The sequence below is a fragment of the Ochotona curzoniae genome, unplaced genomic scaffold (assembly GCF_017591425.1).
Source record: "Ochotona curzoniae isolate NIBS_2020 unplaced genomic scaffold, NIBS_Ocur_1.0 contig_2723, whole genome shotgun sequence".
In the NCBI taxonomy this organism is placed as follows: Eukaryota; Metazoa; Chordata; class Mammalia; order Lagomorpha; family Ochotonidae; genus Ochotona; species Ochotona curzoniae.
In genome coordinates this window covers 1214743-1239552 of record NW_024465573.1, presented here as the reverse complement: position 1 = coordinate 1239552, position 24810 = coordinate 1214743, and the positions used below count along the sequence as shown (strand labels likewise).

Sequence of the window (24810 nt, the reverse complement as noted above, 5' to 3'; positions counted from 1 at the left end):
GCAAGGACACTCAATCAACCCTGTGAGAAAGGTCATGTGGTAAGGCCATTGTCATAGTGACACCTTCTGTCGAAAACCAGTTGAGGGGCCAGCACTGTAGCACAGCAAGCAAAGCCACTGCCTATGATGCCAGCTTCCCATGTGAGTGCCACTTCCGCTCCTGGCTCTACTTCCAGTCCAGCTTCCTCCTAAACTCATGGGAAAGCAGCAGATGACCCAGTGCTTGGGCCCCTGCAACCACATGGGAGACCCAAAAGAAGGTTGTGGCTCCTGGCTTCAGTCTAGACCAGTCCTGCCAGTGCTACCATTTGTGGAGTCAATCAGCAGATAGAGGATCTCTCTCTGTAATTCTGCCTTTAAAATAAATAAATAATCTTCACTTAAAAAAAAAACAATTCAGTGAATCATGTGGGATTTGAATTCCACTTCCAATCAGGGCCTCAGGTTATTGAAGTCAATTTCTCGAATGCAACTTTATGTGCAACTCCTAGGCAGAGAAAGCCAGTTACAGTACTACCAAACATGACTTACAGAATCTAAGAAACAATCAGTGTCTGTTTATTCTAAGTTTTTAAGTAACTTTTGCACAGAAATTGATCAAGTATGTATGAATAAATAAAATTATTACTTATCAAAAGAAATGTAAATTAAAATAAAGTATCACTTTAGACTATTGAAGTACAGAAGTTTCTTTCTATCAAGGGCCATTTGGAGCTTTAGAACACAATTCATAGGTCTTACAAGATTACCAACAATAGGCTGGCTATGGATTCACAGAATTTTAATTCCCACCTGTGGTAGCATTAGTAGGGCCAAACCAAATGATGTTTGCAGGCCTGATGGGGCACTCTGGCAGGACACCACCCACTCCTGTGTCGAGGACCTAGACAATCTGATCCTGGTTATGTTTCATAATTGGATTTTCCTTCCAGGTCCTAAGAGGATCTGCACATTATTTGAGGTATAAGAAACAGAAGCAAACTGAGTAGCTATAGACTAGTAAGTAGGCAGATCTAAGTATTTAGTATCAGTAGAAATAACAGATTGGACTTGATCAAATAACACAGATTGATTTTAGAGACATGCTGAGTTTTAAAGTAAAAAACAACATAAGAAACAACATATCAGCTGTGTAGGTTAACGATAATTCACAGGGGCTGGTGTTATGGAGTAGCAGGTAGAAGGATCACTTATGATGCCAGCACGTCAAGTGGGTGCCAGTTGGTGTTCTGGTTTCTCCACTTGCTATCCAACTCCCTGCTAAAGGCCTGAGAAAGCAACAGAAAATGTCTCAATGGCTTGGGGCCTCTACTACTATATGGGAGACCTAGATAAAGCTGTTAACGCCTAGCTTCAACCTGGGCCCATTTCTGGTTCTTGAAGATACCTGAGTGATCCACCAGATAAAAGGTTATTTCTCTCTCTGTCTCCCATTTCTTTCTGTTACTCTGACTTTCAAATAATAAATCCTTTCTAAAACATATAATGCGGGTTCTGGTGCAGTAACCTAGTGACTAAAGTCCTCACCTTGCACATGCCAGGATCCCATATAGGCACTGGTTCGTATCCCAGCAGCCTCACTTCCCACCCACCTCCCTGCTTGGGATCTGGGAAAAGAGAGAAGGATGGCTGCTTGGGACCCTGCGCCTGCAGGGGAGACCCAGAAGAAGTTCCTAGTTCCTGGCTTCAGATCAGCTCAGCTCCCATCACTGCAGCTACCTGGGGGTGAACCAGTGGACAGAAGATCTTTCTTTCTTTCTCTACTCTTTTCCGTAAGTCTGACTTTCCAATAAAAATAAATAAATCTTTTTAAAAAGGATTTCTAAAGTACACAACATGGATAGATTATCAAAACCATTGTTGAGCAGAATCAAGACATTAAAAAACACATATATACTCCCATGTGCATGAAGTGCAAAAACAGGCAACAAATAGATGATTCTCATAAATATAATCTATTGCAAATAAATTCATGCAAGAGTATGTGCAAATGATTCCATGTTTATAGTGTACACAAAAGGTAAAACGAATCTATGGCATCAGAAGTTGGGATAATGGTTACTATTTGGAAAAATGTTAGAAAGCAGAGCAGAGTGGTTTCTGAGGTGTTGATAATATTCCTTTTCTCAATGAAAATTTACTGAACTATGCACTTACTGCACATGCATATTAATGTGTGTAAATCAGAATAGAACATATAAGCATATAAATCATTGTAAGCATTTGACAAAAGTGTATGTAACTTAAAAAGACATAGATTGGAGGGCCCAGCATGGTAACCTAGTGATTAAATCCTTACCTTGCATGCACCAGAATCCCATATGGGTGCTGGTTCATGTCCTGGTAGCCCCGCTTCCCTTCCAGCTCTCTGCTTGTGGCCTGGGGAAACAGTGGAGGATGGCCAAAGTCTGCATCTACATGGGAGACCTGAAGGAAGCTCCTGGTTCCCGGCTTCGGATCGGCTCAGTGGTGGCCATTCAGCCACTTGGGGAGTGAATCAGTGGATGGAAGAGCTCTCTCTCTATAAATCTGATTTTGTAATAATAAAAATAAATAAATCTTTTTTAAAGAAGATATAAATTGGCATGTGAAGAAGCTGATAAGAAAAAGAAGGGAAGAATTCCTTCTAGTTCTAAAGCTGAGTCACTCCAGTTAGCACACACAGGAAAGCTCAGAATAGGAATTGGCCTCTTGGGAGCCTGAGCTGTGATTAAGCCAACACCTAGGGCTCCACACCAGCGGCAGAAGATCTCCCTTTCTCTGTAACTCTGCCTTTTAAATAAATAAACTTTTAACATTTATATACTTGAAAGGGTTAGACATGCAAAGAAGGTCTTCCATGCATTAGTTCTCTCCCCAGATGGCCATATCAGCCAGGAATAGGCCAGGCCAATGCCAGAAGCCAAAGAATTCTTCAAGGTCTCCTACCAGGGTGCAGGGCCCAGTCACTTAGGCCATCTTCCAAGTAGCCAGGACTTGAACCAGTACCCATATGGGATGCCAGCATCACAGGCAATGACTTTGCCCACTATGCCACAACCTTGGCCCATAAATTTTGTGTCTGTAAAAGAAGAGTTGGCCTTGGGGCTGACATAGCAGTATAAGGAATAAAGCTGTGACCTGCAATGCCAGCACACCATTTGGCTTCCTGGCTGTTGGAGTTCCAGACTTCCACGTCTGATCCAGCTCTCTGTTTCCCCAGCTCCCACTTCAGAAAAGCAGCAGCAAATGACCTAAGGTCTTGGGGTCCTGCATCCACATGGGAGATCCAGATGAAGTTCCTAGCTCCTGGCATTGGCCTGGTCCTGCCCTGGCTGATACAGCCATTTGCAGAATGAACTAGTAAATGAAAGATGTCTCTCTCTCTCTCTCTCTTCCTTCCTCTCTCTCTCTTCCTCATTCTCTTTCTCTCTCTGTCTCTCTCTTTCTCTCTCTGTCTCTCTGTGTCTTAGTACTGCCCTCTGTGTGTAACTCTGCCTCTCAAACTAAATAAGATTTTACAAAAAAAAATCAAAAGGTAGAAATAAAGAAAGAAAAAAAAAAAAAAGAGTTGGTCTCTTTGGCCTATGGCACAGTAGAGAGGGGGCAGGCCCATTTCAAATATCTGTGGGCCCCAAGAAAAGAAGAGTTCAAATAGAGAGCCACACATATCACATATATCTCAAAAGTTCAAAGTTATAAACCAAGCTGTTAAAACATCTTTCCCCTGCTGACCTTGACATACATGCACTCATATAACCTTCACTGTGATCAGGAATGCCTATTACAATTTTACAATCTTCACACTCTGCTGAGCCCCAGGCCCAATCGTCTTCTCTCCTCAATCCAACGAAGTCCTACATTGTAAAAACAACAATAGTTGCAAATGTGGATACCTCAGGACTTCCAAATCCCTTCCAAACCCCTACAACCAGCCATTCCTTAAGCCTGGGGGTGCATGCACAATCTTGCCTCGGGAGGATGCACCCAAGGGAAAGTCCCACCCACACATCCTTCTCAGGCACCAAAGTGTGTTTAGAAGGGTGCAAAAGTAAAAACTATTTTAATCACTTTATTGTAATCTGCACTTGACTACGACAGATACAACCTCAAATACCTCTAATTGCGGGAACTCTTTCCTAACCAAGCCCCACAATCTTGTAAGATTATCACATATTACCATTTGAGAGATGACAAAACTAAGTCAACAGTAGCCTGAAATGACACAATTTATAACATAAGGGCCATGGTGCCAACACTGTGGTACAGTGGGCTAGACCATCAACTGCAGTTCCAGCATTCCATAAGAGCACTGGTTCGAGTCCCCATGTTCCACTTCTGATCTGGTTCCCTGCTAACACCCCTAGGAAAGCAATGGAAGAGAGGGAGAAAGAGAGAGATTCTGCCTTTCAGTCAAATAGTTTTTTTTTTAAATGCTCACTACCAGATCTCCAGGGGAGAATTCATCCCTCTTGGCACAGCTCAGCACTGTCATGAACTCAGCCTCACCACCATCACCACCACCATCACCACCATCCTTCCAAAGAACTAAGAAAACTGGAAAGGAACTGGACATTTGTAAATCTGTGGTGGAAACATTTTGGAAAAAAGGCCAGAGTCAGGGAATAAAATTTAATACCAAATACACAGCAGTTTGGGGAAGGAGCTGGGGACCAGGATACCACTCATCATTGGAACAAAGACTACTCTGTAGAGGCAGCTAAGCTAGCAGAGCTAGCTCAGGACTCCATTCCACCCCAAACCACAAAATGAAGGTCTTCTATACGCTCAAGCAGCCCCCACCCAAATTCCACACCAATTACATGGAAGGGGGGTCTGGCTCCACAGCCCTCCCCGCTACTGTCTTGCTGAAAATACTTCATTAATGAGAGGACGGGATAAAGCCATCTGCTCCAGGCCGTCCTGAGAGAACACTCTGCTCCAGTGCTGGAGAAGCTCGACCCTCCTCCAAAGAGGACCTACTAAGTCTGTGCCTCCCTCTAATTACGGGGGACCTTGGCTCTGGGCCGGGGAGGTTATTTAGGGAACCATCGCCTGCTCCTTAGCACTGACATCCGTGAGGCTGGGGCTGCAGCGCTGCCTGCAGAAAACCAAAGCTAGCTGAAGCTGTCTGCTCTTCACTCCCCTCTCCCGGGGTCCCTCCGGCTGACAGCTCAGGCGGGCTCAGCGGCACCATGTCACTCGCACACACCGCTGCTGAGTACATGCTCTCGGATGCCCTGCTGCCAGATCGCAAAGGACCCCGCCTCAAAGGACTGCAGCTGGAACTGCCCCTGGACCGGATGGTCAAGTTCGTAGCTGTGGGCTTCCCCTTGCTGTTGATGTCCCTGGCATTCGCCCAGGAGTTCACTTCTGGTAAGTTGCTTCTGAGATCAGTGCGTGAGGCAGCCCCAGCTTCCTTTCCCTCTTTGCCACAGGCTCTGAAGTCAAAGAGCTCCCGTCGTAATCAGCCTTGTAGGCTTGATGACTCTGGGCTGGCAGAGTTAGGTGACCCAAAAGGCATATGCATGCATTTAATGTGCCCATGGAGCAGATACACCCAAAAGCCTGAGAAGTCACCTCTGAAACGTTATCTTTTCTAAAAATATTAGCTATCATTTTATTTTTCACATATTTTATGTCATTTAAATAATTAAACTTGGTTTTCATATGGATGAAAGAGTTTGGGGCCCTGTGATCTTCTCAGAACCTCTGAGCTCTCTGCACTGCCAAGACTCGTGTTGCCTCTAAACCCTCTTCCTTCCTTCTCCCCCAACTCCAAAGCTGCTGATTGGGGACTGTCTATCATGTGCTGGACTGAGCCTGGCCCATCTGAGATGGCAGATACTAATCCAGTCTTCTGGGTGCAGGATTAACTCAACGAACCCACCACCTCTATTAGAGAGCCTGGAACGTCCTTGGAACGGAGACTTCAGGCTTTCTTTTGTGGCTGTGCCATTAGCTTACTGTATTTTACAGTGAGGTCTGCCAACCTCCTGCTGCCTCTTCAGTTACCCACAGGAAATGGAGAAGTGTTGGTTCCAAGCTAGGCATCATTCTCAAAGAAGAGGAAACAAAAAGCCCACTTTCCTTCAAACACTCTTCATTTAGGTTCCAAAGTCTGGGCAAGTAATTCTCTCTTAGAACTTATAGATACCAGCTCATTGCAAGGATTTTGGTGACCAGGAAGTCCAGGTTGCTTACCTTTCTGGGAACTAAGGTGTAGGCCAAAAGCAAAGAACAGCCATATCTAAAAGGCTTAGTCAGTGCATTGGTAAGCTGGACCAAACACTGGGGTGCTGTTCTGCCATTCCCTGCCCCTCCATAACATAGCAGAGCCTCACCCAGAAAACTAGGTATGGGGAGAAGACGATGCCTGCCAGGCACCAAGATCAGAAAAGAGTTGTGGAGGAGGCTCAAAGAAACTTGCTGGTAGCAAACTGGGTACCCTCTCCTCCATGCCAACTCTGAGCTGCCTCAATGCTGTGTTCCTGCTCCAGGGTCTCCAATCAGCTGCTTCCCTCCCAGCAACTTCAGTGTCCGCCAGGCTCTCTATGTGGACAGTTCCTGTTGGGACTCATTGGTTCACCATGAACAGGATGAAAGTGGCCAGTTCAAGACAAAATCCCTCTGGCCACACAAGGTAAGACAGAGACTCTACCGGGCCTGCTTCATGGCTGAGTGCAGGGTGACAGAACCAAGCCATTATGCTTCCTCTCGCCTTTACCCCAACCTCTCCACTACCCCACTGACTTTCATATTTCAAGCATCCTTTAAATGTCTGATGAGCTTAGTTGCCTGCTTTGGTTTGTTTAGAAGCTTTGTTCCTATCGTTGAGGCCTGACCTTCCAACATTTCAGTGTTCTTGTCTCCCCTCCTCTTCTCTCTGACTTTGGCATATTTATGTCCTGTATGTATGTATAACTCCTATATTGTCATTCTTGCGGGAGGCTTGGAGGGATTAGTGGTAATAGGTCTGTTGGATCAGAAGTCACACCTTTTCTAAGCATGATAATTGGCAAGACCTTAAAAATGCTACAGTTCCAACTTTTGGACAAAACCAGACTTTGAAAGGATGCCTGAGCTCTCTGTTCCTGGAAGCACAAGCTCAGTGACAAGTTCTGCAATTAAAGAGGTACACGTCAGGAGAGGGTCCAGCTGCCTGGTCATCAAGATCACCAGCAAGCACTTTGCTTTTGACTCAGACTCCCTGGCCCCACCTCAAACCTTCTGAAACACTTGCTGAAGATAGTTTTATTTTCAAGAAGTATAGTTTTTTTGGACACAATGAAAAGGTAATCTTCTCTTGTGGTCTTGTGCATTTTTCCTGCCTTTCTTGTTTCATTCCAAAGGCATACATAAACACACAATCTTTCTCTTCTACCCACATGCAATCAAATACCCGATTTGAATCCTCTCACCTTTTCTTCATCCTCTCTTTGAAAGTAAAGTATCTCTACTTCAAGAAAAATTATTGGTCAAGTATGTATTAAGCAAATAAGCTCCAAAATCAGACAACCTAGTTCCAAATGGTAGCACCCCCCCAACCACACACACAAACACACACATACACACACACACATTAATAAATATGTGATTTTGGATGGGTGACTTAATTCCATGCCTCAGGTTCCTTACATGTAAGAGAATCACTAATACAGATAGCATCTTTGTGAAAAGCAATTGAAATAGTAAATGTGAATCTCATACGGTAACTGTTTAAAAATTCATTATATAGGGCCCAGCGCAATGGCCTAGTGGCTGAGGTCCTCGCCTTAATGGCGCCAGGATCCCGTGTGGGCACCGGTCCTAGTCCCAGTGGCTCCACTTCCCATCCAGCTCCCTCCCTTCCTGTGGCTTGGGAAAGTGGTCAAGGATGGCCCGGAGCCTTGGGACCCTGAACCTTGGGAAACCTGGAGGAAGTTCCTGGCTCCTGGCTTCAGATCAGCACAGCACCAGCCATTGCAATCACTTGGGGCGTGAATCATCTGTCTCTCCTCCTCTCTCTATGTCTGACTTTGCAATAGAAATATAATAAATCTTTCAAAAAATGTCATCATACAAATAGAGATTTTACCATTGGCAAAATATGGGGCCCATTCCTTATTAGGCATTTTAAAGGTGGCATTACAAAACTGAGAAAATGACTCTAAAATAGTTTGCTAGTGCTACCCTAACAAAGTCCCATGGACTGAGTGATTTAAACAGAAATGCATTTTCCCATAGTTGCAGAGACCAGAAGTCTAAGATCGAAGAATTAGTGTCGGTTGCTCTGAGGGTCAGGAGGGAAAGACCTTTCAGGGCCCTCCTCTTGGCTCACACACATCACCTTACAAATGCTGTGTGCATGTCTAACACTTGATAGTACTTTTTTTTAAGATTTACTTACTTTTAATTTAAAAGGAAGATTTATGGAGAGAAGAGACAGAGCTCTTCCATCTGCTGGTTCACTCACCAAATGATTGCAATGGCCAGGGCTGAGCTGATCCAAAGCCAGGCACTTCCTCCATGTCTCCCACGTGGGTGCAGGAACGCAAGAACTTGGGCCATCCTCCATTAGTTTCCCAGGAAGCAAGTAGGAAGCTGCTTTGGAAGTAGAGCAGCTGGGACACAAACTGATGCCCACATAGGATGCCAGACAGGCAAAGGCTTAACTTACTATGACACAGTACTGCCCAGTCCTTTCGCTTGTTTTTGTTGTTGTTTTAATGATATCAGTTCTTACAGATCAGAGGCTACCTTATTTCAGTATGATCTCATTTTAAATTAACTAGCTACATCTGCAATGACTCTATTTGCAATTTCCCAATGAGATACTGAAGACTGGGACTTCAGTGTCTAAACTGGAGGAGGCAGGAGCTGGGTAGATGCCCACTTTGAGTCCTGCATCTCGGGTGGTCAGTAGGGTAGTTGAGGAGACAAGGTTTGTGCACCCTTAGAAGTCAGTTTCTGTACCTGCATCCCTGCCATACAGTGTCTAGTGTTGTAAGTTGGCGTTATCAAGCATCCACTGTGCACTGGCAGAGTCAGAGGAAGTTATATGAAAGACATTGGAATTTTCTCCTGGGATGTCATTGTTGGTCAGGAACACAGAATAGCTACTCAAACACATCTAAGATGGGGAGAAGGATCTCTCTATACATCTCCCTGTCTTTCTCTCTGTCTCTGTCTCTCTCCCTCCTAAGATGAGAACTGGGAAGAGCAGAGTGTTTCATGAAGAACTGTCACTGACGGGCCAGCATCCTGGGCTCCCTCCTCAGTCAGCTCTCTTGCTCTGCAGGCCCTCCCCTATTCTCTGCTGGCTCTGGCTATGGCCATGTACCTGCCCGTGCTGCTGTGGCAGTATGCAGCTGTGCCCATTCTCAGCTCAGATCTGCTGTTCATCATCAGCGAACTGGACAAGTCCTACAATCGCGCCATCCGCTTAGTGCAGCACATGTTGAAGATCCGGCAGGAGAGCTCCGATCCTCATGTTTTCTGGGATGAGCTGGAAAAGTGAGTTTTCTCTTCTGTATTTTTGTAAAGGATTTGGTCTAGCATTAAAATGATGTCCTTGCCTAGTAATCTCAAAATTATATTCTCCACCATCCTTCTCAGGCATGTAAAATGCCTAACATATTATTATATGAGCTTTCTGGCATTTCTGTTAACAGAGAGAAGAAAGGATTCTGCCTGTGACTTGCTGATGAACACACTAGTGTCTAATCTCTCTAAAATCACTCTCAGTCACTAGTTCTCTGTTCAGAAACGAGTAGTTCCCTCCATGTCTGCCAAAAATATTCAGGTTCTTCCATATGTTTGTCCTAGGTACTCTACAGTTACTTTTTCAAACTTCTACCAGTTGACAAAAACTTTCCATTCATTTGGACAGTTTCTTCCAATTCCCCTAAATAAATCATTTATTTAAATCATTTGAGTACCAGGCATTGTGTTGAGTGCTATGGCAGAGGTGGGAGGAGAGAAGAAATTATTCATGTAGGACTTACATTCTTTTGATGGAATACAAGAAAGAGGTATACAGATTACTTGGTAAAATATGTGCTAGAATAAGTGATAGGAAGAAAAGCAAAGCAGTACAAAAGCCAAGAACCAGAACACATTGCAAGAACTCCCGTTACAATACTGATACCATAAGCCTGTTGCCTCCCAGTGATCCTACCTCAGCTTGGAGTTTTAGTCTGCCTTGCTGGGAATACATTTTGTGTAAATATTCACCAATCACTTCCTGTTCACTAGGTTTAAGATTATACTTGGTGTCTAGATAATCAAGAGAGTATGGGAATCTGGGAAGGCAGATTTTCATGTAAGCCAAGGATGCCATGCTGCATATATACTCACAGGACTCCCTTGGAGTAGAGTTGTAAACGAACCTTTCTAACTTTGCCTCTTTTCTTTCCCCTGGTCAGGGCTCGCAAAGAGCGGTACTTTGAATTCCCCTTGCTGGAGCGATACCTGGCATGCAAGCAGCGCTCACATTCACTAGTGGCAACCTACCTCCTGAGGAACTCCCTCTTGCTCCTCTTCACCTCAGCCGCCTACCTGTACCTTGGTCACTTCCACCTGGCCGTCTTCTTCCAAGAAGAATTCAGCTGCTCTATCAAGACAGGCCTGCTGAGTGATGAGACTCATGTCCCTGACCTGATCACCTGCAGGCTAACTTCCTTGTCCATTTTCCAGATTGTCAGCCTCGCCAGTGTTACAGTCTACACCCTGCTGGTTCCAGTGATAATATACAACCTCACACAGCTCTGTCGGTGGGACAAACGGCTCTTATCCCTGTATGAGATGCTCCCAGCTTTTGATCTCCTTAGCAAGAAAATGCTGGGATGCCCCATCAATGACCTCAATCTGATCCTTCTCTTCCTCCGAGCCAACATCTCCGAGCTCATCTCTTTTAGCTGGTTAAATGTCTTGTGTGTATTGAAGGACACAACAACCCAGAAGCACAATATTGACACAGTGGTTGATTTCATGACTTTACTGGCTGGTTTAGAACCCTCAAAACCAAAACACCTCACCCACCGGGCATGTGATGAACAACTGTAGTGAAGACATCATACAGCAAGGAAGCCTGTGGAAAGCAAATCTCCCTTCTTCTTCACCCAATGCCAACACACAAAAATACCTACTTCGGAGATGCTAAGTTTGGATTTAGCGGAATCCTATGTCACACATTATATTCTCTAAAGAAAAGAAGGCATAATTAAACATGAAAATAAATATGAAAGAGCTTAAGAATCACAAAATTAAAATTTATGGAAAAACTTAGGTCTAGTATATTCTTTGAAGAAAGTAAAGATAAATCTAGGTATTCCACAAGGAAAGAAGACTTTAAAGGTTATTTCTGAAGACATTCTGGGGGGTTCTTTTTGGTTTTGTTCATTTGGTTCGGTTTGGTTTAGTTTGGTTTGGCTTTGGTTTTTGTGGGTTTTTTGCTACATTCACTCATGGTCCTTCTAGAATACAACACTTGGCTTACCCCACACAGCAAACAGGACAATCTGGTAAGAGGCTAATAAACATGAAACTTCTGTAAAACCTTTGGTGTTGCCTAAATTTCTAGAAATGTGTGCATCTCACTTTGTGGTAATTATCAAATTTGTTTAGGCACCCTGTGACCTGAACAGTGAATTGGAAAGTAATGATGCTTTCAATGTGTAATCTGTTCTTGGAGTTTAAGGGCAGAGGATCAGGGGGCCAGGATCACTCATCAGCCATGAGAAGAGCCTTAAGGTACCCAGATACACCTCTCATCATCTAAACTGGAGACCTTCTCTCACTGGGGGACAAAGGTCTGGTCTGTGGACCCTTCACAACCCTTAATAGCCAAGCTATTCTTTTAGTACTGCAGAGGATGCTGTATCTTCACTTAGAGTTAATCACTGAGTAGCAACCACTTGGAAGCATCTCTGATTTTACATTTCCTTTTAGAACTACATATTATGTTTCTTAAGAAAAAAATTAGTTTATTTTTTACTTGACATAGTTCAGAGATAGAGGCAAGAGACAGAGAGATTGCAGGTCTCCATCTAGTGGGTCATTCCCCAAATAGCAGTGTCAGCCAGAGCTGAGAATCCAAAGCCAAGAACCAGGAGCTTCCTTCAGGTCTCTCACATAGGTGCAGGGTCCTAAGGACTTAGGTCACCATCTGCCACCTTCCCGGGCCATAAGCAGGGAGCTGGATTGGAAATAAAGCAGCCTGAAGTCACACCAGCACCAGTATGGCATGCCAAATCTACAGGCAGAAGATTAACCTACTATGCCATCATACCAACTCTAGATAAAATTTTTGAATAGGACATTAAGTGCCTCTTTATATAAGCAAATAAAAGAATCACATTGCTTCTGAGAAGTTCAGAACATATCATTTAACAATAAAATGGCTGATGTAGTCATTTATCAATACTTCCTATGATGATTGCACAAATGCTCCACTCCTCAGCAGGTGCAAACCATGCCCAATACTTCAGCCCCTCCTTTGGATCCTCTGCCACATTTCTTTCATTTTAATCAATGTTTGCAGGTCCCATGTTTCTCATATTCTCCTTTGAACAAGGATGCTTCCTCTTCTCTTCACCAGGCCAACACCTACTTCCCCTTCAGGTCTTGCCAGGGATATGTCCTTCAACAAGTCACCACTGCCTCCTCCCTCCTTTCCTGAGTGCTAGCATATAAAGCAAAGCTACCTCTAAATAAACTTACCACGTTGTATCAATGCTGTCAAGTTATTTGTCCATCTTTCCCTCTTAAGCACCCTAAAGGCTGTGTCACAGCAGGCACTAAATAAATACCCTTCTGACAACCCAACAGTCAATTAGTTACTCCAGAGCGCACACTCTCTGAAGCATCAAGTATGTGGGAGCACACAACCCAACCTGCTGCCTACAGAGAAAGAGCTTTTTGCACAAAAATTGACTTCACAGCAACTGACCAAAAAGATAAAGCAATGTAGAAATAAGTATGCAAAATACAATACAGCCAGAGCCCAGCACAGTAGCCTAGTGCCTAAAGCTTTGCCTTGCATGCCCAGGATCCTATATGGGCACTAGTTAATATTCCAGCGGATTCACTTCCCAGCTCCCTGTTTGTGGCCTGGAAAATACTGAAAGACAACACAAAGCCTTGGGACGCTGCACCTACCTGGGAGACCTGGAAGAAGCTCCTGGCTCCTGGCTTCAGATTGGCTCAGTTCTGGCCAATGCAGTCACTTAGAGAGTGAATCAGCGAACAGATCTTCTCTGTGTATCTGAATTTCCAATACAAACAAATAAATCTTTAAATTTTTAAATATAATACAGGTGCAAGTGGAATATTACCAATTCATTCGAAATTATGTTTCCAGAAAAATCATGACCACTGCGAAATGACTACAATAAGTGAATAAAAAGGGATCGTTACATTCACTACCACAGGAAAATATTAAACACACACCTTAACATGTTCAAATCAGTTCATGCCAAGTGAACCATTACAGTTTTTAAATCTTTCTTGTACTATGTTCTCTGAATTTCTAAAAATTAGCAAGAAATATTTCAGAATGGTTAAAAACATTTCCAATGAAGAAAAACAGTAAACATCTCGAGGTAAACTCCATTGAATTACATTGGCCAGACCAACCTGCAAACTGAAAGAAAAGGACAGCACTTTCCTTCCCACTAGATATGATGCAAGTACATGAAAATTAATTATGCATATTTCATCAGATTCAAAAGTCTGCCAGGATAGCGTTCAACAAAAACATCGGACAATCAGCAAACACCATTTGGAGGAAGATGAGAGAAGCACAAGGAGGGGGATGCCTTCCTATTACAGAGACTATTGAGATTCAAGGTAAAGTGTCTAAATATTCAAAGACATTCCCGTGAGTATTCTGTTGGTTGAAAATAATCCCTGCCTTTTCCAAACGTGAATTTATATGGTTGCCTCAGTACATTTGTAAAGACACACTGGACTTTACTGCACCAATAAAAGGGCCCACAAGGCCGGATGCTGTGACTCAGTGAGTAAAGCCACCTGCTACACCAGCACCCAACTGGTTTGAGTGTGGGATTCTCCACTCTGACCTAGCTGCCTGATGCTGCACCTGGGAAAGCCGCAGAGGATGGACAGCCCAGGTGCTTGGGTGTCTGCCTCCCGTGGCTGACTGGGAAGAAGCTCCTGGCTTTGGACCCACCAGCTCCAGCTGCCACAGCCTTTTGGAGAGTGAAACAGAGGACAGCTCTCTCTCTCTCTCTCCTTCTCTAACTCTGCCTTTGAAGTGAATATATAAATACACCTTTTTAAAAAATATAAAGGGGAGGGTACTTAACAACGCGAACAGTCATAGAGTTGCAGACGCGTTCTCTGTATGTCACAGCCATTTGCTGCGTGCCTGTCACTGTGGTCGCAAGCCTCACAAAAGGAAGTCCTTCCTTGAACTCTGATTGTTATAAATTCTCCAGCGATTCGAAGCACTTAGCTATACAACATTTCCCCGAATTACCATAGAGAACTTCAGAAATCTACATGTTTAATAAAAAGCCTATGTTGTATATCAGTGCAACTGAAAATTCCCACTTGCCTCCCTTATTGCAAAGTGTACCAATAGATTGTGTTGGGGAAGAAAAACAAAACCCACGTGTGTATCAGAGATTGACTCAAGTAGTTAGCCGCACAGGGGAGAACGCAAGGCTTAAGGCACCGGCGTTTACCAGTGCTGCTTCCTAAAGATCTGTCTGTATATGGCAATTTCAAGCCGACTTTGAGCCAACGTTTGGTTAAAATTGCTTCGTTAAAGTTTCCATCTGCGTGGCTAAAATCCAAGCTTCAGAGGGCCAAGAACTGTCTTCTATTCTGGTGGTCCCCGATGCCAGGAAGATCTCTGCATAGGAAACGAGTGCACAAGGTGCACGAAGGATGGAAGGGACCCGGGAAGGCGGCGGAGTCCCACAGGCCGCGGCCGCCCGTCCGCGCACACAGCTGTGCCTACCCAAGTCCTCGCTCCAACTCCATTGCAGCAACCCGAGGTCAGCCCCGGATGTGACGCAGGGCGGGTGCTCGCGCCATTTCCTGGCTGGGCTGACGCCCGAGAGCGACGCGGAAGTGCTGGCAGGAGCCGGTGGCTGGTTGGCTTGGCGTGTCTTGTGTCCTGGCCGTTCCCCTTGAGATCTCCGGGAGGACTAGGTTCCCGGAGTGAGCTTCTGCCGGCCCCGCCGGCCGGTCCGGGAGCCGATGCTGCCCGCGGTCTGCAGCCCCGGTCGCGGGGCCGGACCATGAGCCTGTGGGGCGGCCTGGCCTCCTCGCCGCGGGCCCCTCTGCACCCCAGCAAGGGCAAGATGAAAAAGTTGCCCAAGAAGAGCCAGAACGAGAAGTACCGCCTCAAGTACCTGCGGCTGCGCAAAGCGGCCAAGGCCACCGTGTTTGTGAGTCCGAGCGGCGCCAGGCGCCTTTCCTAACCTTAACGTAGTCCCTGGCTGCTGGTTGCCGTGGGTCCCGGGACAGGTGCAGCTACCTTGCAGAGCTAAGTGACGTGGGTGTGCCGATACAACGTCTTCAGTGTTTGCCTAGAATTCTTCAGGATGCGTGGAGTTGTGGAGACAGCCCTGAGCATTAGGCCCTACTTTTAGGAGGGACAGGGATTTGCAAGGGCGCAGTGGCACATCCTACACAGCCCCCCAGCCTGCTTCCCAGCCTAAACGGGTACAGGAGTCTTGCCATAACTTCCCTCCTGTCGCTTTTCCTAGTCTCCAGGCGTGTTTCGTTCGCTCGTTGCAGAGGCACACTGCTTATGGCCAGCTGTTCCTTTCTGTTCACACTGTTGGGTTTGCTCAAGCTCCCCTCGGTGATTGAAGATTGAGCAGTCCGCAAGTGCAGTTTATTGCCTTCCTAACAAAAACGTGGACATCTCGGTCTGTTGAGAAGTTTACAGACACATGTAGGAATTGGGAGGCTATTCATGCCAAGGATATCCAGAACTTGCCACACACCTTGGCGCCAGAGAGGACAAATCATATGAAAAGAACTTGGAGAACTTAACATCTGATTGGCCTGTCCCTCTTGTTTTTTAAGATTTTCTTTATTATTGAAAAGTCAGATATATAGTGAGGAGGAGAGACAGAGAAGAAGGTCTTGCATCCATTGATTCACTCCCCAAGTGGCCACAATGGCTGGAGCTGAGCTGATCTGAAGCTAGCAGCCAGGAGCTTCTTCTGAGTCTTCCACATAGGTGCAGGGTCCCAAGGCTTTGGGCCGTCCTCGACTGCTTTCTCAGGCTATAGGCAGGGAGCTGGATGGGAAGCGGGGCTACCAGGACACAAACTGGTGCTTATTTGGGATCCTGGTGCGTGCAAGGAGAGGACTCTAACTGCTAGGCTACCACACAGTGCCCTGACCCATCCCTCTTATGAGGGGAGGAGGGACCCTACTTGCCAGAGGTCCCCAAAGCTTGGCTTCTGTGGTACTGGAAGGGTTTTGATTCCTTCAAGGCTCTGTGAAGGTTTTGTGGAGGAGAGGCATGTTGTTTTGAACATGGGGAGTTTGAGGTTCCACCTGTGGAAGCTTCCCCTTCAGGGTTTGTGCCTTAAGCATTTTAAACATTGATTTGATTAAGCTTCTGCCCAAGATTTTGACTGAGTCGAGGCTCATGGAAGTAGACTATCGCTAGACTGACGCACCTGTTGCTTCAAGCAGTATTCCTTTTTCTCTGACAAAGATTATCCTAATCACAGCAGCCAAACAGCTTTGTTTCCTCGAGACAGTCAGGGTTCACCATATTGTCCTGGCATAATAAGCACGGATGTTGCCCCCCTTGTAGCTGGGCAGTCAGCAAAAGGTGTCCCAGGTTGGGGGGTGAGTTACATAAAGACCCTGCCTGTAGTAGTCTAGCTGCCTGTTACCTTTAGACTTCCTGCAGCCTGCCTCCAGGGTCAAACAGCTCATCCTTCTCACTCAGCAGTACACACTTTTTTGGCTTGACTTAACAAAACTTCTTCCCAACATAATGCATTGATCTTTGATTCATTTTAATGCAATGATGTTCACAATTTCTCTTAAAGGAAAATGCTGCTATTTGTGATGAAATTGCTCGTCTGGAAGAAAAATTTCTTAAAGCAAAAGAGGAAAGAAGGTGAGCAGACTTCATTCTGTGTGCACATTCACGTTTTTGGTGATTGGGGTAGAGATTGGTTGCTGGGGGGATTTTTCTCCAGTGAGGTGTTTGTGATTTGCATAGCCGCTTGGCTACTTGATCAAATGCAGACAGATTTACCCGCAGCCTTCACTATTCGTTCCTCCCCAGCCTCGTCATGGTGAACTCTGGCTGTGACTCAGTTCCACTAACCATCTTTCTAAGCGCTTCTCACTACATCTAATAAGTCATCCTATTGTAATTCCCCAGTTGTAACAGCCAGTGGATAAAAGGAACTGCCTTTCCTGCTATCTGTATTTATTCACAACTGGTTACTATATGCAGAATACAGTGGGTATATGCCCATTTGTAATGTATGATATGCACGCACCCTTTAGCAGCCTCACACCTCCAGGATCGAGGTAGAAGAACTTCCGGGTACCAGAGTGAGAGGCTGCAGTCCTACAGGCTTCTTGAAGTGTGGCTGGCTCTCTGGGACTTCATATCCCCTGGGTCCAAAATGAATGTTATTTTTACAAGTGTACTAATCTTTACATATAATTCTGCCTTACCCCCAGTATAATCCTGAATTGGGGCCAAATAGTCCCTACCTCTGTTCCCTCTCCTTCCTGACCCCAGGTACCTGCTGAAGAAACTCCTCCAGCTGCAGGCGCTCACTGAAGGGGAAGTGCAGGCTGCAGCTCCTGCCCACAGCTCCAGTTTGCCCCTGACCTATGGTGTGGCCAGCTCTGTGGGAACAATACAGGGAGCTGGGCCCAGTGCTGGGGCTGAGGAACCTTTTGGGAAGAAACCCAAGAAGGAGAAAAAAGAAAAAGGCAAAGAAAACAACAAACTGGAAGGTACTTTGGGAGGTACTAGTTGCCAAGTAGCTGAGTACGCAAGAATGACAAAGACTTGGTACTAACCGGTGACTCCGTGGCCTTAGACAGACTCCAGGTCTCATCGGTCAGCCCGAGATCTCCTCCTCCTGCAGCTCTCGGAATGCACTTGGGTCAGTCCTCCCTGGAGGCAAGAAGTGGCCTCTTGAGTACACTGTCTTCGAAAATGACTAACCTTAATACAAATTAAGTTTAAAAAAAACTTCTAAAGTGCAAGGCTTTTAACTCCCGAGTGCCAGCCAGTATTCAGATTGATTATTTTCTGGTGGGTGGGCTAGAAAGAGAGTCAAAACTTTGGGGGAAAGCCCATGTGTGCATTCAGTGAATACACATGGTCCCCAGCTTAGCAGTGGTTCAACGTGGGATTGATTTTTCACCTTCACTATGGTTGCAAAAGCGATACATATTCAGTATTCATCATACTTTGAACTTTTCATTCTAGTCTCTTACTGGGCTGGTGCTGTGTGGCGTAACACTGTTTTAGGGCTGTGAGCAACAGATGCAGGTCCAGTCTGACATCCAGTCCTCTGACCCCCACCATGTGCTGTGTTCTGTGTGAAGCTGCGATGCTCACGTGTTAGGTGTAATAAGTGCCCTTTTTACTTAATGATGCGTGTATGTATCTGTAACCCCAACGAGTCAGGAAGCATCTGTATAAAGCCTGGGTGGGCTTACTGCCCTTAGCATTCACACATGAATTCTTCCCTTCCCCTCACCATTAAAAAGGGCCTAAGGTGCATGACCCCAGATTTGCGTTTCAGTTCTGAAGAAAACATCCAGGAGAAGGAAAATGGAGGGAGGTGCTCGCAAGCTGGTTCAGCCTGTTGCCCTGGATCTGTCAGGACGGCCTGTGTTCCCCATCGGACTAGGGGGTCTCACAGTGTATAGCCTGGGGGAGGTGAGTGAGACCCACCGTGTAGAGAGCGGAGAGTCAGAAAAATCTGGAAATGGGATTGGGCCTTCCCTCCCTGTTTCCATTAGCTGCAGCCCCTGCTGATTCACACCAACCCCAGACAATCCAGTCCCTAAGAAAGCAGGTCACTTTGTCCGCTACACAACATATGCTGTTTGTGTGAGTTGAGTCCTTCAGAACCACCCACCCCACTAAGCCGTCCTTGTGGATGCTTGAGTGACCTCAACCCCAGGTTGGGGGAATCTTCTTCTAGATCATCACCGACCGACCTGGCTACCATGATGAGAGGGCCATCTACCCTGTGGGCTACTGCAGTACCCGAGTGTATGCTAGCATGAAGTGGCCAGAGCAGAGGTGTCTGTATACCTGCCAGATCAAGGATGGCGGGGCACAGCCTCAGGTACACGCTTTTTATTCTTTTTTTGAGAAACTTCTCTGTTCTAGGCACTTAGTGAATATGTATTGCTTGTCCTGACGCACTGTAAAGTAGATAACTTCATCATCACCTTTTGGGCAGCCCCAGAATACACAGAGGTGTCTGACCCTCGGTCACACCTATACTGGGATGTGCGTCTGCATCTGGTTTTCAGACTGCTGCCCTTTTCCTTTAACCATGCCATGGCTTCAGCATTGTGACTGTGGGATGTTATTTAAGCCTGCTAATGCGAGGTAAGGCTGTTTCATCTCTTGGTATATATTTTCTTCCTGTTTTGTGCTTGAATGTTCATTCTGATCATGGTGTATATTTATGTGTGTGAACTTAAGATTTATTTATTTTAGGACCTGGCACAGTGGCTAACTGCTCACCTTACACCCACCAGGATCCCATGTGGGCTCCAGTTAATGTCCCAGCTGTTCTACTTACCATCCAGCTCCCTGCTTGTGGCTTAGGAAAGCAGTGAAGGATGGCCAAAGGCCTTGCGACCCTGCTCCTGTGTGGGAGACTTAGAGAAAGCTTCTGGCTTCTGGTTCGGATTGGCTTAGCTCCAACTGTTGTAGCCACTTGTGGAGTGAACTGCAATGACCAGAACTGAGCCAGGAACTTCTTTTCAATCTCCCACTTGGGTGCAGGGTCCCAAGACTTTGGGCCGTCCTCTGCTGCTTTCCAGGCCACAAGCAGGGAGCTGGATGGGAAGTGGGGTGGCCAGGACATGAACTGGTACCCGTATGGGATCCCGGTGTGCACAAGCGAGGATTTAGCCACTGAGCCATCACGCCAGACCCAATTGCAGTATTTTTTTTTTCATTCACAGTAAATGAATTTATAATTTACTTTAGAATTTAAAATAAAATCTATTGTTATTTTTCTTTTATGTCTCTTGCTCAAGACAGGAGAAAATTTTTCACTCTAAGAGTATAAAAAGTCTATTTACATTTCCCATAATATTTTATAGTTTAATAATCATTCTAGAGGTCTTCATTGTGATACGATGGTTTATCCCATATGAGTACTATTTCAAGTCCTGGCTATTCCACTTCTGATCCAGCTCCCTGCAGATGGGCCTGCACAATCAGTAGGAGGTGGTTCAGGCGCTTGAGCCTCTAAGTTCAGGGTGGAGAGCTGGCCTCCCAGCTTGAGCCTAAGCCCAGCCCTGGCTGCAGTGGCCATCAGATGGATTATCTGTCTCTCTGTATCTTCCTCCCTCTGTGATTCTACTTTTCAAATAAAGTAAATCAATTTTAAAAATTCCATAAATCTGAAATACTTAAAAGTCATATGGGCATTCATAGATAAATATATGAATGATCATTTGGAAGCAGTCTAGTATTGCATATATTTAGCATAGCACAGCTGACTCATAATACACCTAAAAATAATGTCCAGTTAATAAGTTAAGAAAAAAAAGTCTATGGATTTCTTTTTTATAAGTGTTTTTATTTTTTTTCCTTCAGAGGAGATTAAGAATCCACTTGTTTATTTCCATTAAAATTAAATTAGGATTTTTTTTTCTTTTTAAGAGAGACATACACGTACACACACAGATAGATATAGATGAATGCTGAGGAGTGGGAGGAGAGCATGCACACTCATCTGCTAGCTTACTCTTCCGATCCTGGCGATTGCCGGAGTTGGCCCAGGCAGCGGGCTGGAACCAAGAATTCAGTACAGGCCTCCCGTGTAAGTGGCAAGGACCCAGCTGCATGAGCCGCCATCCAGTGCTTCTCAGGAAGCTGGAATTGCGAGCCAAAGCAGGGTCTTAAACCTAGGCACTCCAAACTGGGATGTGAGCATCTTAACCTCTGGCCAGATTTTGATTAGATTTGTCATGAATTAGGTGCACTGCCATGATAGCACAGCATTCAGTCAGAACATTTTCTGTAACTGCATGACCATGCGCATTTGAACTCTCAGCTCTAACAACGCCCTGACTGGAGTGCCACAGATTTATCTGCAAATGTCAGCGAGGCTCCGGGTTCTCCCAGCTTCTGTGTAAAGGTTCCTCATCTTGCCACTACCTTTTGATTAGAAAATGCATCAAATACTGAAGTTTGGTACGCCTATAGAAGAAGATAAAAAAGCTACCAGGTGAAACAGGCATTTCACAGAATCTTGCAGACAGCTGGAGAGAGTGGACCTCTCTAGTAGTGAGGGAAATGCAGAGAAAGTAAAAATGGAATTTCATTTTGTCTATACATAAAAGTATTATCGAACAAATTAATAATATCCAGTGTTTGCCAGAGTAAAGAAAAGTAAGTGTGTTGGTGGGAGTGAAAACTGGTAGAAGTCTCTCTGGCAGTATCCCAGTTTTAATAAGGACACTTTGACCAAAGTCTTTCCAAGTAGTCCCCCATTTCCTAGACAGATGTGCACATGTGAACAAAGAGTAGCATGCAACAATGCAGATGTCATTTGTTTTTCAATATCCTTGTTGTTTGTCCTTAAAGAAATAACAGATAGGGTCCAGAAAGGTAGGTAAAAAGTTAAGTAGTGAGGTCTGAAGAGCAGTCACCTGTAGAATTCAGCCTGGACCAGCTCTGTTGCCCTGGATTTGTTTGCGTTTGTAACAGCACTGCAGGAATTACTTGTTCCCATTTTCTAGTTCAGTCTAGAAAAGTCTAGTTCAGCCTCAAGTTCTAGCGTGAAGAAATAGTTAACAGTACGATAAATATAATTCTTCCTTCTTCAACATTGGCCTGAGTGTTCCTTTCTCTCCGTCAGTTTGAAATTGTTCCTGAAGATGACCCCCAAAATGCCATCGTCAGCTCTTCTGCAGATGCCTGCCATGCGGAACTGCTCAGGATCATCAGTGCTACTATGTAAGTTGACCGGCAGCCTGAAGGCAAGCTAAAAGGAAGAGAGCTTTTCTCCTGCTTCAGTGAGTAGAGAGCCTATGTTTGGTGTAGACCCTCCTGCATCCTTCAGACATCTTAGCAACTAGAGTCTTCAAGTTAGAACTCTTACCTTGTGTGTTCAGACATCCTCCCATTCTTAGTCCATCCTATCTCCCTCTATGCTCTCAAAGTAAAATGCTCCTTTTATTTAGGGGGAAACTACTGCCTAACCTGCTTCCATCTGGAGCTGACTTTTTTGGGTTTTCTCATCCAACCATCCACAACCTCATCCAGAGTTGTCCAGGAGCTCGAAAATGCATCAAGTAAGTGTGGGAAGTGTCCATTCCCTAAGATGAACACAGTGACCAGCAGACCAGGGACCTGCCATGGGCACTTCATATATCTGTTGTGCCTCTGTGTCCAAAGCGTGTTTGCTTCTCCATTGTTCTCTGATGCTAACCCTTTTAGCCTTCTGGACAGGTAAGCAGGAGTCAGGAGCATTCTGTACTGTGTAATCGTTACACATTGAGATGCCTGTATCTAAAGGAAATGTTTGAGCCCAAAATGTTTCAAATTGTATATGTTTTTGGATTTGGGAACATTTGTATACTTATCAAGTGGGAATAAAGCCCAGACATGAAACTCATCTGTGCTACACCTTATCCACATACTCTGAAGATAATTTGTATGCAGTACTTTTAGTGCACCTGCATTTTGACTGCAGTTATCACATGAAGTCAGGTGTAGAATGTTCTAGTTGGGCAGTCATTTCGATGCTCTCAGTAAGTTTTGAATTATCAGATGAGGAATGCTCAACCTAAATTATCTTCTCTGTGTATCGAGACAGCAAAGGGGTTGGAAAGCACATCAAACAAAGCCCATCACTACAAATGTTTCCCTATTTCCTTTTAGTTTTTGTTATTGTTAGGGTCTTTTTGTTGGTTTTTTGGTTTTTTTAGATATGTATGGGAGAGATCTGAAAGAGAAAGTGCCTGATCTCTTTTACAAGAAGAAAAATGAGTTGTTAAAAGAGTTACCAGGCAATTCAGTAAAGAATGATTTCGTTTGATCCTGCAGTTACCAGTGGGTAAAATTTGACGTGTGCAAACCTGGAGATGGGCACCTGCCACCAGGACTGCCAGAGGATAGTGCAGCTTTGAGCTTCGAAGCCTTTCAGAGACAGATCTTTGATGAAGATCATGATGATCCTGTTCTGTCAGGTATCTTTTTAACTTTTCCTTTCTGGTTTGAAAATTGACCAGCTCCACCTCTTCACACATAGCTAAGTACAAAAAAAAAATCTCTGGGCAGTACATGACACAAGTCTTTACCAATCCAGTCCTGGAGGAGACCTGTATCCTGCAGGCTTTTCTGATCACTTGCCTAAGTCACCAAGCGTGCCTTTGATTGTAGCAAGCAGGGTACCCCGCCAAACTAGGGTGTCTCTGTAACTTCGTGTCTCACTAAGCAGGGGACAGGTCGTTGACTTGGTGCTGTGTTCCCTGGCTTCCTTCCCTCAAATGGGGGAGTGGTCATGTAGCATGGAAGTTGTTTAACCTGTTTCATCCACAACTTTCTTGACTGTAAGAGTAAACACCTGCCCTCTCAGCCCGGAAGTGTCGGGCTGACAAGGTGTGCACGTATAAAGGAACTGAAAAGGAACAAAACAGTCTCCGTGAAGTCCCAGACAGAGGTGGGACATAGGAATTGTTTTTTCCCAGGAACCTTGGACCTCCCAGAACTTCAGCCTGCAGCCTTTGTGTCTCCTTACCAGCCCGGGTTCCTGACACATGAGCCCTTGGATGACACGCAGCTGCAGCACTTGACTGCTCCGTCACATTGCAGCCCAATTCCGTCTTCAGACTGAGCAAGAAGGGCTCATTATCATCATGGTGGAGCTTTTCACTTGAACTGAAACTTAAAATGTGTAGAAGTGGCAATTCATGGAGTTCCTGTGGTGACTGCTGACCCAGGGAAAAACTTCAACTGCTTTATTTTTAATAATAAACTTCTCTTGCCAACTCTGCTTCTTTTCATCTTATAACGAGGATACAATTTTTTTTTTTCTGCATAGCACTGCCTGAAGTAGAGTAAACCTTAGTGATTTATAAAACAGAGAATTGTCATCACAGCCCATTCAGGCTATTTAAACAACAACTATGGTGGTTTATTAACAGTAGAAATTAAATTCCCGCAGTTGTAGAGATCAGAAGTCCAAGCTTAGTGTGCCCGCGATTTGGTGTCTGGTGGGGAGAGGGGGTACAGGGGAGCTCTGAAACAAAGATCACTAACCCCGTTCTCGGGGCTGTGCCCTTGAGACCTGCTCACCCCTCACAGCTCCCACCTCCAAGTAGCCTCACACTGGGGGGTTTGCGATCAGGCATTGAGTCTGCAGCAGCAGCCGACTCAGGAGAGATGGTAAGATTCTGACACCCCTCTGATCCCGATCATCCCACTTCATGGAGGACCAGCTCTCCTCCCCACCGCAGCGCAAGCTGCTGCTCTGTTTTCATGTCAGTGTCATGAAAGTCAACTCCTCAACCATCAAGCTCAAAAGTGCAGTCCAAGGGGCACCATCTTTTTCTTCATCTTTCACATCTTTCAAGGGGAGTAAAAGGCTCTAACCGTTTATACATCCCTGT

The 24810-nt window shown here is 45.2% G+C and overlaps 2 protein-coding genes across 2 annotated transcripts; both read left to right on the top strand.

The window, feature by feature from the left end:
* The first annotated feature begins 5174 nt into the window (after positions 1-5174).
* On the top strand, positions 5175-11025 carry PANX3 (pannexin 3). The gene is made up of 4 exons (XM_040976693.1): positions 5175-5355; positions 6480-6622; positions 9260-9474; positions 10386-11025. The coding sequence occupies exons 1-4, from the start codon at positions 5175-5177 to the stop codon at positions 11023-11025; spliced, it is 1179 nt and encodes a 392-aa protein (XP_040832627.1).
* Positions 11026-15049: 4024 nt separating this feature from the next.
* On the top strand, positions 15050-24189 carry TBRG1 (transforming growth factor beta regulator 1). The gene is made up of 9 exons (XM_040976775.1): positions 15050-15380; positions 17013-17083; positions 17723-17943; positions 18744-18880; positions 19149-19295; positions 22056-22153; positions 22381-22491; positions 23246-23388; positions 23890-24189. Exons 1-9 carry the CDS (start codon positions 15231-15233, stop codon positions 24033-24035), a joined length of 1224 nt encoding a protein of 407 aa, XP_040832709.1. The 5' UTR covers positions 15050-15230; the 3' UTR covers positions 24036-24189.
* Positions 24190-24810: the final 621 nt, after the last annotated feature.

Coding starts and splice junctions, on each gene's coding strand:
- TBRG1 (XM_040976775.1), top strand. CDS start 15,231: ATGAGCCTGTGGGGCGGCCTGGCCTCCTCGCCGCGGGCCCCTCTGCAC. Junction 17,084..17,722: donor AAAGCAAAAGAGGAAAGAAG/GTGAGCAGACTT, acceptor TCCTGACCCCAG/GTACCTGCTGAAGAAACTCC. Junction 17,944..18,743: donor AGAAAACAACAAACTGGAAG/GTACTTTGGGAG, acceptor TTTGCGTTTCAG/TTCTGAAGAAAACATCCAGG.
- PANX3 (XM_040976693.1), top strand. CDS start 5,175: ATGTCACTCGCACACACCGCTGCTGAGTACATGCTCTCGGATGCCCTG. Junction 5,356..6,479: donor CGCCCAGGAGTTCACTTCTG/GTAAGTTGCTTC, acceptor TTCCTGCTCCAG/GGTCTCCAATCAGCTGCTTC. Junction 9,475..10,385: donor TTCTGGGATGAGCTGGAAAA/GTGAGTTTTCTC, acceptor TCCCCTGGTCAG/GGCTCGCAAAGAGCGGTACT.